Raw genomic sequence first — 16904 nt, forward strand, 5'->3', positions numbered from 1 at the left:
TAGGCCAAAGATATCTGATATTTCAACAATACAAATGGAATCATTTGAGAAAAGAGTCTTAAGGTTTGGAGAATAAAGTAATAAATCATTTTACATATTACGAAAATAAGTCAAGTTTACAAAAAAGTTATGATATCACTATAAAAAGTCATACAATTACAAGTACATTTGAAAAGAAAAAGGAAGGTATTGATTGAGTCAATTGTCATTTTCAAGGAAACACAATCTTATGTATTGTCTGCAATCCTGTGTTATTAAGACTTTATTATTCTGGAATAATGACATCCCTCTCAATTTTATTTTATTATTTTAATTTGACTTTAAATTAAAACTAATAACTGATAAATTTCTTGCAAAAGGATTTATAATAAAATATCTGTTACATTTTCAATATATTTACAAAGTATTTTATAAATTAAATTAATTATAAATTTTTAAAATATTCAGTATTTTGTCTCATAAAATAAAAACTTTAGAACATCGACTTTGTTTGGACTTTATTCTCATAACATTAAAACATTTTTCTCAAAATATTTAATTTTTACATTATTAAATCTGAAGGGCGTTGAAGGCATGGATGAAATAAAAAATTAACATGTAAATACACTAATAGATGTTAAAAATAATCCTTAACAACATGCACCTCATGAACAGTAAGCAGAGCACAGAATAGATAAGACAGTGCTGATAGAGAAGGCAGGTGTGTTGATGTTATGTCAGCCATCGGCTGCAGCAAAACAAAAGACAAGAGAGTAGTGTGTTCCAATCAATGGAGACACCATGAAGGTTCCATAGGTAGAAGAGAGAAAGAAGAGGTGGAGAGTAGAAGGATTCAGATGACCTGGCAGCAGCTAGCTGGAGCTGAGCCCCCCCCACGCTGGATGTTGACAGAGATGCTCTTCTCACACAGAGGTAGTTGAAGCACACCGCTTTTCAAAGCACTGTGAGTGTCCATAGCTCCTGGTACTGTCAGAGCGGGGGGGACATGTGTCTTGTGGTGGGGGCGCTGCAGCGTGGCAGTGCAGTCCAGGCTTCCAGTAGAGCCGATGCACATCCTCCAGGCTGATTTCTCCTGGATGTTCAGAGGCTCGTAGATCAGCCTCCCCCCCGGCTCCCCCCTGCCCCCAGCTCCCCCACGGCTCAGACACAGACTCATCAGCTTAAGGCTCTCAAGCAGCTCACTGCTGAGGGACGGGTTAGTAGACCTGCTGGAGGGGCTGTCTGTACTGCTGTTGTTACAGCAGGTGGAGGGTGTGTCTTGTCCTTTGTCCCCCCCTCCCCCCCCAGTGCCCCCTCCGTCCCCTCCTCCCCCGTCCCCTGCAGAGGGATTGCCCCCCCTGTCTGGAGCAGAGCTCCCCCCTCCCTGTGTGGGCCCTGAGCTGGAGCCTCCGGCCCCGTTGCCCCCGGAGCTGCCTGGCGGGCCCTCACTGCTGTCCCTTCTGTTCCATGTGTAGCTGAAGCCAGAGTCTTTGTCCAGACGTCTGCGGTGGCTCTCTGAGTCGTCGTCGCTGGTCTCGGAGCTGGAGCAGGAGGAGCCTCGGCCCTGGCTCTTGCGCCGGTGGTAGCGTTTGTGTGTGGAGCCCGGGGAGGAGGAGGAGCTCAGGGCCATGTCCATCTTGAGCCGGCTGAGTTTAGGAGGCAGACCCTGGTCCATGTTATCATCTGACTCGCCCTCCTCTTCATAGATGTGGTTGAGCACCGGAGCGCTCTTCCTGGAGGTCAGGCGGTTGGTGATGGACGGAGGCTTGCGGCGCAGGATGACCTGCTGGAGAGGAGAGGGCTCTTCCTCCTCCTCCTCATCCTCCTCCACCCTGAACAGCACAACAAGCATTTGACTTATTAACCACAGGATCCCAAAGCTAAACCATGCTAGACTAGTTTGATTTCAAGGCTACAAATACTTTTATCAATTGGTCTTCCTATTATGATCTCAAATAGCTCCTGACGGTTAGCCAGTGTCCTGTTTTGCAGCTGCTGCCATTGGTTTATGAGTCAGTGTGTGTGTGTGTGTGTGTGGGCCTTAGGTCTGAACAAAAAGTACCTTTTATAAATTTGAGAACACATGGTGCTGTCTGAAAAACCAAGTATTTAGTTTATAATGATATACAACTTTCAAGTGGCAAAGCTTCAGTTGAATGAATATGTAACTCATCTTTGCTCCTTGTGTCATTTCATCTTTTTCATTTAAGTGACAATGGTTATGAAGATAGAAAATAAAAATAAAATATAAAAACAACAACATGAATCAAAATAAGTCAGACCTGAATAGGCAGGTTCGCTGCTTGGATGCTGCTGAGGTGGATGGTGTGGGGGGCCCTGACCCAGGAACATGGCTCAAGACGGCAGCACAGGCTCCCTGGAACGATATAGGGAAAAATAGGAACGAAAAACAAGCAACATGCATTAGGAGAATTTACAAGTTATATACTACATAATAATTGTATATAGTTAACTGTCTGTTAAGTTCCTATTTATCAAATAGTGAGTCAAAACAATGGTAATTGAGTATATGACCCACTGATGAAAGCGCCAGTTGCTGTTTTGCCCTGTTGTACTATAAGGGGCTACCTCGTATTCCCGCTGTGCAGCGTTGCGTTCATTTACTCAGGAGATGGGAGCTTCAGACTCAGTAGTACGGAGTTCAAACCTGTGAGCATTTTTGGGCCCAACCGATATATCGACCGGCCGATTTAATCGGCCGATTATAGCACATCTCCGAAAAATCTGCAAAATGGCCGATTTTTTGCAGATTAAAAAAAAAAAATAATGTAATTCAAGCAATCATGTTGAGTGAGATGCATTGCTGCCCCGGAGGTAGCCTACATGCATAGCATTAAAGTTATAGCCTTTTAACAGCAGCAGCAGGTGTGTTGTAATACATTGGATAATGAATAATGAATAATTTGTTGAAACTGGGTTGAATTCATCCGACTATCGACTTTAACCAGGGCCCCAGTCCCTGAAGTGGCCACAGCATGATGGAACCTCCACCAAATTTGAAAGTACGTAGCAGGTGTTTTTCTTGGAATGCAGTTTTCTTCTTTCGCCATGCAAAGCGCTTTTTATAAAGACCAAATAACTTAATTTTTGTCTCATCAGTCCAAAGCATTTTCTTCCAATATGAATCTGGCTTGTCTAAATGAGTTTTTGCATACTCCATGCAACTGTATCTGTGGCGTGGGCGCAGAAAGGGCTTCCTCCTCATCACCCGGCCATACAGATGTTTTGGTGCAAATTGCGCTGAATTGTTGAACAATGTACAGATAGACAATCTGCAGCCAGATGTTCTTGCAGGTCTTTGGAGGTGATCTGTGGGTTGTGTGCAACCATTCTCACAATACTCCACCTATGCCGCTCCTGTTTTTTTCTTGGTCTGCCATGCCTGGGTTTAACTGCCACTGTGCCTGTGTCCTTCCATTTCCTGACAACGTTCCCTACAGTCGAAATTGACAATTGAAACCTTTGGGAAAGCTTCTTGTAGCCTTCCCCTAAACCATGACAATGAATAATCTTTGTTTTTCAGATCTTTTGGGAGCTGCTTTGATGATCCCATTCTGTCTCACTTCAGCAGAGAGTCAAAGAGAAGTGCAACTTGCATTTAGGCACCTAAAATATCTTTTATCATGATTAAACAGACATTTCTATGAGGTTCAATGCTTAACAACATAATCCAACCAATTTTGTGTTTAAAGTCATCAGTTGTACATGCTGTTACAGGCATTAAAATCAACAAAACCACAAGGGTTCCTATATTTTTGCACAGCCAGTTTTTCAAATTTTATTTTATTTCATACAACCAAATACTGCTTTTCAAAAAATCTGTTTGGAAAACATCCCAGTACTTAGCTGTTCCTGGTAAATTAAAGACATACCACTTTTATCTTTTTTTTTGTGAAAGCAGAGTCAATTATAATGCTGGCTGAGAGGGGTTCCCAAACTTTTTCATATGACTGTAAAATGCTTAAGGTCTGAGTTTAAAAATTTGTCATGTCACTTTAGACATATTTGTAACACTTTATTTTTTTTAGATAATGCATATTTCAATAAATAAAAAGTTCCTGTACACCTCAATATAGGCGAGAACGGGGTAATGTGAGGCACTTTTTACATTTGCTCCCCTCTAAGGGAGCTAAAATTATTTATCAGTCAAATTTACACATTTCCCATTAATTCAGGATGTTTACTAGAAAAGGGCATTAGCAGAATTTATTCATGACAAAGGGCAGTGAAAATATGATTGTTTAAAAAAAAGTTGTCTTGTGTCTCAGAGTTTACCCCAGCTGTGGGGTAAACTGAGACAGACCAGAGAGATCAAGGGGGTAAACTGATCCACTTACTTTTTCCACTCTGAAACTACCATAACAACACATGTTGTAACAGCTAGAATCCTGACAGCTAGATTGAAAACCAAATATTCCAAAACTAATGTCGGACTAGTAACAGAATCATGGGGTTTGGTCAATTAAGAAAAACATTTTCTAAACATTTGAAAGTAACTCTGATCAAATATAATTCATATTCAAAAATGAACATTCAAATGACAGATAGAACCAGTTAGATTAAAACACAGGACCCTTTGAACCAGCTAGTGTCTGGGGATCAGAGCAAAGAACAATCAGAACCAGCTAGAACAGCCAGGGACTCAGAACACAGGACTAGACCCAGCTGTCATTTTCCATCTTTTGAGTCTTTGATTAATATTTTTCTGCATTTGTTTTATTGGGATCATTCATTAAATAAAGACATATTACTTGCTACCTCAAATATAATGGATTCATAAAAAGAGGGCACAAACACTGTCTCACTTTACCCCACAGCATTTGTCTCACTTTACCCCAATGCCACAATTTGAGAAAAAACTAACTCTCAGCAAATCAGGCTAATCTTCAGTTATCATCATCACATGGTTTCATATGTTGGTAGTTCATCAACATGTATGATAGAAGTGTTTCTACCTGAAGCATTTGCTTTGGCACAACAATCGATTAAGTTGACAGCAAGAACATTTACTTTTACATGCAAAAAATAAATTTTTGTGAAAAAAACATGCTTACAACATCACCATGAGGTCCTCTCTTTCATGGCCAAGGGGAAATGAGAGGGGCTTGAAAACATATATCTCACATGACCAAAAATGTGTTCCATTGCCTAGATACAGGGAGTGTCTCACATTATCTGATGGCTCACATTCCCCCATTCTCCCCTATATTTTGGGAATTAAAAAAAATAAATAATCGGCCGATTTAATCGTTATCGTTATTTTTCTCTGAAAATAATCTGCATCTGCACTCAAATCCATATCGGTTGGGCCCTAGTGCATTCCATTACATCTGTTATCTGTTAGTTTTTTATTTAGTTTTCATCTTTTATAAACAGTCTATGGTTCGTATAAGACATGGTCCTAGATCCCACATTTGAAAAAATTATGAAAATGTCTTTTTGCACTGTGTGCTGCCGTGTCTGAAGTTTCCAATTTCATGTGCAACCGAACGCAGCATGCATGCCGAGTGTTGTCGCTGCCGAGTGCCAGCTGCTGCAGCGATACAACTTCTGGGTCACAGTGTTGGATCAGAACATTTACGGCCACTCAAAATGGCAGATTATAGCTTTAAGTATCCAGTGCAACAGCAGCAATTTAGAAGTATGCATGAGATCACAAAAGCTTCTTTTCTATCGCAAAAACCTTTCCCAGGAACTAGGAACCTTTGGAGGAACCAGGGTTTAAATCTTGTTCCTGGGTGATTCATTTACCCAATAAAAAGACTCTGCTGGGGGGTACTACCTACACTTGGTAGGTTCAGGAACCTACAGTCATGGCCAAAAGTTTTGAGAATGTCACAAATATTAATTTTCACAAAGTCTGCTGCTTCAGTTTTTATAATGGCAATTTGCATATACTCCAGAATGTAATGAGGAGTGATCAGCTCAACTGCAATTAATTGCAAAGTCCCTCTTTGCCTTGAAAATGAACTTTATCAAGAACTTCAAGGAGAAAGGTTCAATTGTTGCCAAACAGGCTCCAGGGCGCCCAAGAAAGTCCAGCAAGTGCCAGGACCGTCTCCTAAAGTTGATTCAGCTGCGGGATCGGGCCACCACCAGTGCAGAGCTTGCTCAGGAATGGCAGCAGGCAGGTGTGAATGCATCTGCACGCACAGTGAGGCGAAGACTTTTGGAGGAAGGCCTGGTGTCAAGAAGGGCAGCAAAGAAGCCACTTCTCCCTCAGAAAAAAACATCGGGACAGACTGATATTCTGCAAAAGGTACAGGGATTGGACTGCTGAGGACTGGGGTTAAGTCATTTTCTCTGATGAATCCCCTTTCCGATTGTTTGGGGCATCTGGAAAAAAGGTTGTTCGGAGAAGACGAGGTGAGCGCTACCATCAGACTTGTCTCGTGCCAACAGTGAAGCATCCTGAGACCATTCATGTATGCGGTTGCTTCTCAGTCAAGGGAGTGGGCTCTCTCACAATCTTGCCTAAAAACTAGGGATGCACCGAACATTCGGCCACCGAAAATGGCAAAATAAGTAATTTTCAGTTTCGGCCCGAAACAGTTAAAAGGCCGAACAAAATTACCGAAAATTGACTAACTAAATTACACTAAGGAAATATGCTTTTAAAAGAGCTGCGCGCTTGTAAACCAGGAAATGGCAGTAAAGAGAGACGTTCCGTGTAGGCCTATGCGAGTCCACGTCTGTTTGTGAGCGTGCAGCAGGAGCAGTTTGGAAGGTGAAAATGTCAGAGTCCAGTGTGGGAGCATTTTTTCAAACTGGATGAAACATGGCGCAGTGCAATGCTTTAAGCAGCATAAAGTTAAAACGCTTGTCCAAGACTGATGTTTAATCACCTTTGAAACACAAAAGCCTTACGCGAGCGAAGCAGCGATTCACCCGGTGAAACTCTGACAGTGTGACGGTTGGTAACAGTGTCATTCACAGTGAAACCTTGCCGATGAGGGCCGCCGCGCAAAAAAACCCTTTATTTTGACAGCTAAAATGATAATCCTGTCCGTTAGCGCTGTTGGGGGAAAAGGCTCCTACGGTTTGATTGCATTTCTCGAGCCTGAATACACAGAGCCATGTCGGCAAACTGACAGCGCGACTAAATATATGTCCAGAGAGCCGCCTCCCCCCGTTAGTTTCAGTCTACAGACGAAAAAGTTACAATCACCTCCTAAGCATGGACATCGTTTAAAGCAGTGGTTCTCAAAGTGCGGCCCGCGGGCCAATGGCGGCCCGCGGAAGCATATCTGGCGGCCCGCGGCCCGCATTGAATTATGAATAATTAAAAAAAAAAAAAAAAAAAAAAAAATTATCATATTTTTTTTAAATTTATTTTTATTGAAACGCACGGAGGGGATGCGTCCCCCGTAACAGTAAAAACAGTACAGGGGTCGAAACACTTAAATATCCCTCGTAATTGTTTGTATTCATTCCCCACTTATTAAACTTGCGAAGTTCGGCTGGCCTCTGCCTCTCGTTGCAGACGGCTGGTCAGCCTCCCGCAGTGCAGCAGGCAGTGTAGTGGTCCCAATTTAAGTTGTTAGATAGTGAGCTTGTCAAGCCCAATACGATGCACTTTCTCACATTCAAGGTGAATTAGATTAGGTCAAGTGTCTAAGGATGGATGCTAACATTATCTGCTTTCTAACTCTTTTGCCTAAAGTTAAGCTAACAAACTAACGTTAGCTAGCTGCTGATAGCCATGGAACTATCTGCCTAGTTGACTGCTGATAGCCCACCCTGTTTATTTCCAATGTATAGTGTCATAATAGTTAACACTGCTGCTGCATCATGAGTAGTGAGTCCTACAAAAAAACACTCCAAAAAGGTGATACGTTTTCAATGTGTAGAAAGTTTTGAACAATAAAGTAGAATAAATATTTGAATGCAAAACAGAATGCCTCAGTGCCTTGATTTATATTCCATTAGATGTGTGTCAATGGGAGCGAGTTGTCTTTTCCTTAACATTTCCACCATAAATAAATACAGAAGTCACAAATTACTGCATAAAAATTAACCAAAATGCACAAAATGAAGTGTTCGAACCTCAATTTTTTCTGGGGGACAACCCCCAGACCCCCGCTTTTAATGTGTGTTCCCCAATGTTGAAATGAGACCTAGCCCCTCATTTATTACTTTAAATGTGTTAATTACACAGTATTGGATGCTGACCAATACATGTAAACTGTAAAGACGCAAAGACGCTGGCCATTGACATTATTTCAGTTTTATAATTTTTTTTCCTTCGGCGGCCCTCGGTCCAATGTTGGGTTCCTAAATTGGCCCTCAGCTATCAAAAGTTTGAGAACCCCTGGTTTAAAGCCTCTCATTGTTATGATCAGGGCTTTGATGCAAATTCTGACGTCTGAACATTACGGTGGGAGCTGTGGTGCAGTTTTTTTAGAGCAACTCAACCTGCACTGCACTGCAAAAAAAATTTAAATTTAAAAAGGCAATAAGTCGATCTTTTTGTAGATTCATCCTCATATAAGTCAAGGTAAAAATCATTGAGTGGTTCACAAATGAATTTCACAAATGAATTGCTAGTAAAATGTTAATTTTTGAAGGTTTTACTGTTTCTTTGTTTATTTAGGGTTGCTTTTGTTGCTATGTTTGAGGAGAACATTTGGGAGTTCATGTATGCAATGTTGAAATAATTGACGAAATAATAAACTGCAAAAGCCTCTTTCGGTATTCGGTTTCGGCCTTTCGGCCAACTGTTTGATTTTATTCGGTTTCGGACAATAATTTTCATCTCGGTGCATCCCTACTAAAAACACAGCAATGAATAAAGCCATGAATAAAGAATGGTACCAGAACGTCCTCCGAGAGCAACTTCTCCCAAACATCCAAGAGCAGTTTGGTGATGAACAATGCCTTTTCCAGCATGATGGAGCACCTTGCCATAAAGCAAAAGTAATAACTAAATGGCTCGGGGACAAAACAAAGATTTTGAGTCCATGGCCAGGAAACTCCCCAGATCTTAATCCCATTGAGAACTTGTGGTCAATTCTCAAGAGCCGGGTGGACAAACAAAAACCCACAAATTCTGACAAACTCAAAGCATTGATTATGCAAGAATGGACTGCCATCAATCAAGATTTGGTCCAGAAGTTGATTGACAGCATGCCAGGGAGAATTGCAGAGGTCTTGAAAAAGAAGGGTCAACACTGCACATATTGACTTGTTGCATGAACTCAGTGTAATTGTCAATAAAAGCTTTTGATACTTATGAAATGCTTGTATTTATATATATTATTAAATTTATATTAAATGTATTGTTCCTGGAAGAGGAGTTCCTTTTTTAAATGTTGGTAATTGAAAGCCTTAGGGCGCACTCACACTAGGCCATCTGAAACCTGCCCAAGTACATTTGCCCCCTAAAGTCTAGAACGTTTGATCAGTGTAAGTGTGCCATCTGTACTCAAGCTCGGTACACTTTCTCGGCCACAGCACACTTGGGGCGCACTCACAGTAGGCACAGTTGCCCTGTTCCGTGCTCAAGTACGATACGACGGGCCTTAAGGCAGCGGTCAAGAAAACCTTTTTGCTTTGCTTTATATTGCTCTCACCTTTTTATCTCTCTCCCTCTTTTATTAGCCCACACCTAGGCCTACACACTAGGGCTGTAACGATATGTGAATCGAACCGAGAATCGCAATACACAGTGCCACGATCCCGCATTGCGGTGTGAGAAGGCCAAATAATTTTTATTTTTTTATTATTTTTTATTTATTTTTGGCTTAAGTTTTGGATAAAAGGTTTGGTGAAGGAAGCTGCTTAAGCGTGGATTTGTTTTCTAACTTGATTTTTGGTTTACAGCACAGTTTAATATTTTTTATTTTTCAACAGTATTATTTTAACATTAGAAATGTTATATCTTTGGTTATTTATTCATGTTGCTTATTTTGTTCTTTGTGTTCAAATCTGTTCAGGTTATTTGTTACCAAATGTTCCAATAAGTTAAATGTTATGTTATTTAAATAAAATGCTTTTAAAATTTCAAAAATCATTGTATGTATCAAATCGTGGGTCAAAAATAGTGATACAAATCGAATCGTGAGTTTTTGTATCGTTACAGCCCTACTACACATATTAATTCTCACACATTTTATGTTCAAGTCCAAGTGATGGGCAATTCTGGTGCCGACTAGTAAGGCAGCAGACGTTTAAAGGATAAGGATCCCTAAAAAATTCACGTCAGGAACGCCGTCTGTGCGCCTGCTTGTGTGCGTGTCATCTATTAGCATCTGTACTGTGCCTGAGCACATCTCTCCCAGGTGTGCCGTGGCCAAGGAAGTGGTTCGTGCTGGAGTACGGATGGCGTGCTCACACAAGGCAAACGATTTAGACTTTAGGGGGCAAACGTGCTTGGGCACGGAACAGATGGCCTAGTGTGAGTGTGCCCTTGGTAGAGGGGTTCTCAGGCCAAATTACAGATGCTTATCAGCTGACACGCACAAGCACGCGCATAGATGGAGATCATGACATCAATTTATTAGTGATGGATGCACAGTCGGTGAAACATTTAAACGTCGGCTTCCTTAGTCTGTTAGTAATTTATGCCGATCACTCGGACTTGAACATAAAATGTGTGACAATGAACGTGTACAGTAGGCTGCAGGTGTGGGCTAATAAAAGGGAGAGAGAGAGATAAAAAGGCGAGAGCAGCAGAAAGCAAAGCAAAAAGGTCTTCTTGACGGCTTCCTAAAGGCCTGCTGTGTTTACTCTCCTTTGTCAGCCTTTTTTTTCTTCATATAGACGTGGTGACGTAGGGCAAAAAGCAATCGTGCCCAGGCCCAGATCTTTAGGAGTAGTGTGAGTACAGGCCAGCGGGAGAGTGGGGAGGGGGGCAAACGTGCTTTAGTGTGCAACTTTGCCTAGTTTGAGTGCACCCTTAGTGTGATAAAGAAGAGTGTACCTGTGCTGCCGGCCCTGCAAAGTCAGTGACTGTGCTGAGCTCCATCAGGCCTTTGGAGCGATGTCCGTTGAGCAGGCTCTCTGCACTGCGGGCCGGGGACTGGGGCCCTCCAGCATGGGAGATGGACGACTGGGCCAAGCTGTCCTCTATGTCCTGGTGCATGTCTATTCTGGTGGGCCAGGACTGCCTGTGGAGATAAAGACTCAACTGTGAGTTTAAAAGTTCATCTCGTTTTGAGTTTTCTTGTGGTTTTGATCATTAAAAGGCCGCTATAGCTTTGGCATGATCATTTATCACTTTAAACAAAAGATTTACATTATAATTCATGTGTACTCGTATCATGCGACTTACAAAGTAGTTCATGATAGATTATACGGACAAATAGATCATTTGCCAGGTAGGAAAGAGGAGGGAGATGATTTCACAGATGTTGTACAAGTAGGTCACTGACATATGACATGTAGAATTATATCAACTTCTTTACAGAATATCACTACAATGTTCTGCGGAATGATGCACCAATTACACGTGTTATAATTCGGTTGACTCTAGATGTTCTCAGGCTCGTCATACAAGGGGGCAAAAAAGCCGGAGCCAAGTAGCAAAGCAGAAAATTACGAGCAGTTGTTGTACTATTAACCAAACCAACCGCCAAAAATATGGAAATGTTAAAGAAATACCCCCCTTGTACCTGTTTACTCAAAGAAGTATCCTGACCAACCAGACCAACTCAAACCTCATGCCAGAAATATTTAAAAACGCTGTACGAGTCCTGTTTTGTTAACAAAGCGAAGCGAGAGGCAACACGTGTAACAATAAGACGTATCCGCAGCGGTTGTTGTGATTAAAGCTAACGCTAGCTTTAGCCACGTTAGCAGCAACGTCGGGCGATGTACACAGACATTTACAATGACGTCATGACGTTGCTCTCCTGGTGGTTCTGGTCGGTGTGAAACCAACCGGTTCATAAATGGTATTAGGCTGTAACCAGTTTTGAACTGGCCCCAGCACCAGCCCGGAGCTGGCCCTTGGTTCCTGTTGGTGTGAAAGGGGTATCTGTAATCTGGACAGGGATCAGATATTCATTTCACTAGAGTTTAGTGACAGCAGGCTGCAGTTGTAACGCTGCACCATTAAAGGACCGGATGAGAGGAGTTTCAAGGCTAACCATCGTGACAGAGTATATCGGAGGGGGTCATAAGCACACCCCTCAATGTTTTAGACAGCAGGAAGTGCTGGTACCCACCATAGAGGCCTGTAGACACTTACAGTGTATGTGCAGGTCACTGTTGCTATGTACATACTTTCCTGCGAAAATGTAATGACTCGTGCTTCTTCTTATGTTTTGTCTTTCATCAAAGGGGAAAAGCATTTGTGTTGCCATCATTAAGTGCTCTTTAATATCTGTATTAATAGATAATTTAAGAATATCTGTCCCAATATTTATGCTCACCTAAAACTGTGGTGTTCCTTTTCAAATAATGCTATCTTCTCTGTTGTGCCCAGATGTAAATACCTGGAAATGAAAGCTGAAATGTTGATCTATTGTCTCATATTCATCTTTTGGTGTCAAACCCAAATGTTTCCAGTCTACAGCAAACATAAAGGAATTGGCCCTACTGTTCCAATACTTTGAGGGCACTGTAATTTGTTAACGCATTTAACTATGAGTTCCCTATAAAAACCTTTTTGAGTATTTAATACATGGAAAATACCAGTTTTAATGGAGTATGACAACATTATACATACAGAATACAGGATATGTATCTGCTATTATGAAGCTATCACGCAGCAATAAAAAACCCACAAATGGAACCATTATGTTGGAAGAGGATTTCAGTTAGTTTGGCAACTTTTTTTTTTATCACAACCACTTTAGTTTGCTATTAATTATGCATATGTAAAAATACTGCTAATAATAATTTGCTGCTTTATGTGATGAATAATGTATGAAATGAAAAAAAATGACGATTGACAAAGTTGGAGATTATTTGTGTTGTATACCTGCTGTATCTATTTTGATACGCACATTTTCCACACTTTTACTACAACATTTTCCACACAGTTTTACTACAAAATAAGTTATGCAATATTAATTAGTTTTGCTATTGCATCTATCCAGGAAACATTCATATTAAAGTGTAAGTTACAATTGTGATGTTTTTCTTACATTAACCTTTCAAAAATTGGCAAAAATATCCATGAAAAAACACTTTTGGATCACTGCATGAAGTCAGTGATCTTGGATGTCTGAATTGAAGGCTCTCTGGGGCATGAATGAATGTCTCTGGTGGATTATCCGTGCATTACATGTATTTGATTGTATACATCAGGTTTTTCAGGGATTTTTTTTTTACCAAACTGATGATGAAAAGGTCTCAAATCATGTATCAAATATGATACGTATGGCACTACAGGGTTAGAACCTTAAATTAGGATCAGGCTGAGACAATAAGTGGCTTAGTTCTCTGTGACCTCATTGTCAAGAAGTCAACCAGCCAACATACAGTTCCAAAGTCAACGCTAGATATATAAAGGTACGAACACACTGCACTCTGCAGGTTCCGCGCCGCATGATCATATTGGGTCATATTGTGTCCACCGCCCGACCAGAGTAGCCTTCTCCTACTCTGGGGATATGCTGGCGCTGGTGTTAACTGGTGCTGAGAGCACCAGTCTGCTGTGCTTTACCCAAGCTAACCGGTGCTAACTTGGTTCATAAAGCAAAACTGATAACTGTACACAGCAGGCAACAGACACATAGGCTATTCACAGAATGTATGGGAGCAAACTGTGACTATTATGTTTTCATCCATCTTAATTTCCTCTGTCTGTCATCCCGAAGTGAGCGACGTCGGGAGGAGCTCAACGTTGATTGGAGCAGCTTAAATATGGGGCTGCATGCAGTTGAAAGCTGAGGAGGAATCAATAAAGCGTAAACGCAGATGTGTCTTTTCGCCCTTCAGGAATACAGCAAAGTTGCTTTGGCATTGCTACCCCCTTTTCCTCCCTGATAAGCCAATTGGAGTGGGTCAATTACACTATGGGCCGGTTTCACAGACAGGGCCTAGATTAAGCCAGGAGTAGGCCTTAATGTGGACTAGTTAAACTGGGACGTTTAAATCACTGTCATGGATATGGCTTAAATTTGGCTTAGTTTGTCTGAGACTATGAAGTCCTGGAGTAAGGTAAGTAAGCCTGATTGTAAACACCTGCCCATGAGCACATGCTGCTGGTCCAACGGTGATCATAAAAACCCGGAGTGGAGCAGAAACACCATTGCTTGTGAGAAAAAACAATGGCAGAGGCTAAAAAAAATCATGTCAATAAACTTTAATGAATTTGAAAAAAAATCGCTTAAAAAATTTGTTTGAAACCATCCGGTTATTGAATCTAAAAGCCATACTGCTGGGACTGAGCAAATAAATAGTTGGGCCGCAATTTGCAACAAATTCAATTAATGAAAATGTTACTAAGAGAACAATACATCAACTTCAGGTTATCTTCATTATTATCGGTATTTCACATCTTTCTCATTTATAATTTTGACATTATATTTAATGAAAATTACATGAAAATGAAAATTCTACAGGTGGAATTGGACATTATTTAACCTTTATTTTACCAGGCAAAATTGCTTGAGGTCAAATGACCTCTTTTCCGAGCAAAGCCTGGCAGAAAAGGGCAGCAGTTAGAATGAATGAAATATAAGACAAACATAAGAAGAAAACACAGACATGAGAAAACAGAGACAAATACATACCAGAAGGTGAAGAAGAACAATTTTGAAGCAATGAGAAAAGTTTTAAAAATCATTCTTAGTGATGAGTTCCTGCAATTTGAGTGTTTTTTTAATAGTGTTCCAGGCGGTGGGAGCAGAGTACATGAAAGCCCTCTTCCCAAACTCAGTACGGGTTCTGGGGACAGAGGTGGAAAGAAAGTCCAGAGAGCGTAAACTGTATGACATGAAGTTGGAAGAGAGAGCTATGATTCAAACAAGATGACTGAGACAATTGTGATTACTAATCACAGTGAAGATATAAGTAGAAAATAAAAAGGTGTTCAAGTTGTGTTTTGTCATTTTGTTTCATATTCATATTTTAAATCACAACAACCACATTTGAAAACAGAATTGTTTTAGACACTTGTAACAGTCGGTTTTATACATGTAGCGCCACTAGGTGGCGCCTCCCTTTGTTTGTTGTGGAATCTAATGTTGAACATGAAGAAGAAGAGCATGTGCTTCTTGCTTTTTCGAGTAACTATACAGTCTACGAGTGAAGTCTCCGTTTTGTATTCTTTATTTTGTAAGGAGTTGGTGTAGGCAGGAATCTCGGACTATGTTCCTGAACGCATGTATGCTTAATAGATATAGTGCCGTAGAGACCTGGCTTGATATGGTCAATGTGTAATTAAAGTACCATGTGGAGAATCCCACAAGTTGCCTACCGTGTCTTTCTGCTAACTGGAGCTATTGCTATCGGACCATATCCATAACCTGCACCATTCACCGTTACACACTCATTGTATTGTGCTGAATACATCTTCAATTTAAATGCATCCATCTAATAAGGTCAAGCAAAGTTGTTATTTCCAGTGCATTTTCCATATTGAAAGCAGTCTCGAAATGTAAGTTCACCAAATAAACGTTTTGGATAAGACCTATCCACAAGTACTCTTCTGTCTGGCCTCTGCAGTGGGAGTTGGTCTTCATTTAGATATTCCAAATAGTCCATGCTCTCTCACAAACACCACTAAACTGAAGTTAAACCTGCCCGCTTGGAGGATTAATTTAAGATCAAATTTAGACCTAGAGTAGCTCTAGTCGACAGTCTTGCAAGTGACTTTGTTTAATCCAGAATAGCTTTAATCTAGGACTATTTTAAACTGAGTCTGTGCAAGTGGCTTTGAAATAATCCAGCTCAAACAGGCATTTTAGTCTCGGACTAGGTTTAAGCCTTGTCTGTGAAACCGGCCCTATGTGTTGCGTAGGCTTGGGTCAGTTTCCGGTTTCACCAGTCCGGTCGTGTTTAGTTTTAGTTTATTTGTTCCACATACAAATCGATTTAAAAAAAGTAGAAACATTTAAAATACATGTGTGGGTGTGGCAGAAACCTGTACAGGCTTATGTAGAACCACACCCAAAATAAATTGACATATTAATATTACTGCTCATATGCTTACACACTAGCATACGAGCAGATCAGCATACGAGCAGATCAGCACACAAGCGCGCACACACACACACACAAAAACATATGTATAAATGAAAAAATAAACAATACAAAACAATCACAGAAATTCAGAACAAAACCCAAGACAGTAATAAAAAAGAAAAAAAAAAGATAGATAATCAGTTTAAATCAGTTAGAACAAATCAAAGTGTAGTGATGCATACTAATGGGTTTAAACCAAACAAGCAGACAATCATGTTAAATATATAAATCAAATTCTTGTTTTAAACTAATTGCTTTTGATAGCATGGAATTTTGCAGTCTCTTTTTGTATATGGTCAATGTTATAGAAGAATCAAGTAAATGTATATTTTCATTCCATAGTATGACGCCACGGTATTTAATGCAAGATTGACTGCGGGAAGATTTATACAGTGGCAGATGGAGATTTTCAGCTTGTCTAGTACAATTATTATGAAATTTTGAGTTTGAAAAAAAAAATAATATAAGGTAAATCTGTCAATTTGTATCTCACCTTAAAAACAAAAGTGCAAATTTGGAGAATATTTATATCAAAAATAGACAATAACTTCAATTTATAAAAAAGTGGTGCACTTGGTACCAGAGGTTTTGAGAAGGTCGCTAATAGGGATGGGCATTTTAAGAAATTCAATTGATCGATCATCGGGAAAATTAACGAGCAATTATCGAGCAATCGTTATCTTTTTTTTACATATTAAAAAATGCCAACAGAACATAGCGTTTTTACCATAGACTGTAGGGGAGAACGGGGTAATTTGTCACATGGG

At 40.4% G+C, this 16904-nt stretch overlaps 1 protein-coding gene across 1 annotated transcript in view; it reads right to left on the reverse strand.

Annotated features, from left to right (window-relative positions):
- Positions 1 to 480: 480 nt before the first annotated feature.
- snrka (SNF related kinase a) overlaps positions 481 to 16904 on the reverse strand; it is a 77634-nt gene continuing 61210 nt past the window's right edge. The window contains exons 6-8 of the mRNA XM_080038877.1: positions 10922 to 11108; positions 2262 to 2356; positions 481 to 1811 (exon numbers count right to left, since the gene is read on the reverse strand). Of these exons, the coding sequence (XP_079895003.1) occupies positions 833 to 1811; positions 2262 to 2356; positions 10922 to 11108 (1261 nt within the window). The 3' untranslated portion in view covers positions 481 to 832. The remainder of the gene's footprint in view (positions 1812 to 2261; positions 2357 to 10921; positions 11109 to 16904) is intronic.

This window comes from Ammodytes marinus, assembly GCF_949987685.1.
Source record: "Ammodytes marinus genome assembly, chromosome: 13".
Classification (NCBI taxonomy): domain Eukaryota; kingdom Metazoa; phylum Chordata; class Actinopteri; order Uranoscopiformes; family Ammodytidae; genus Ammodytes; species Ammodytes marinus.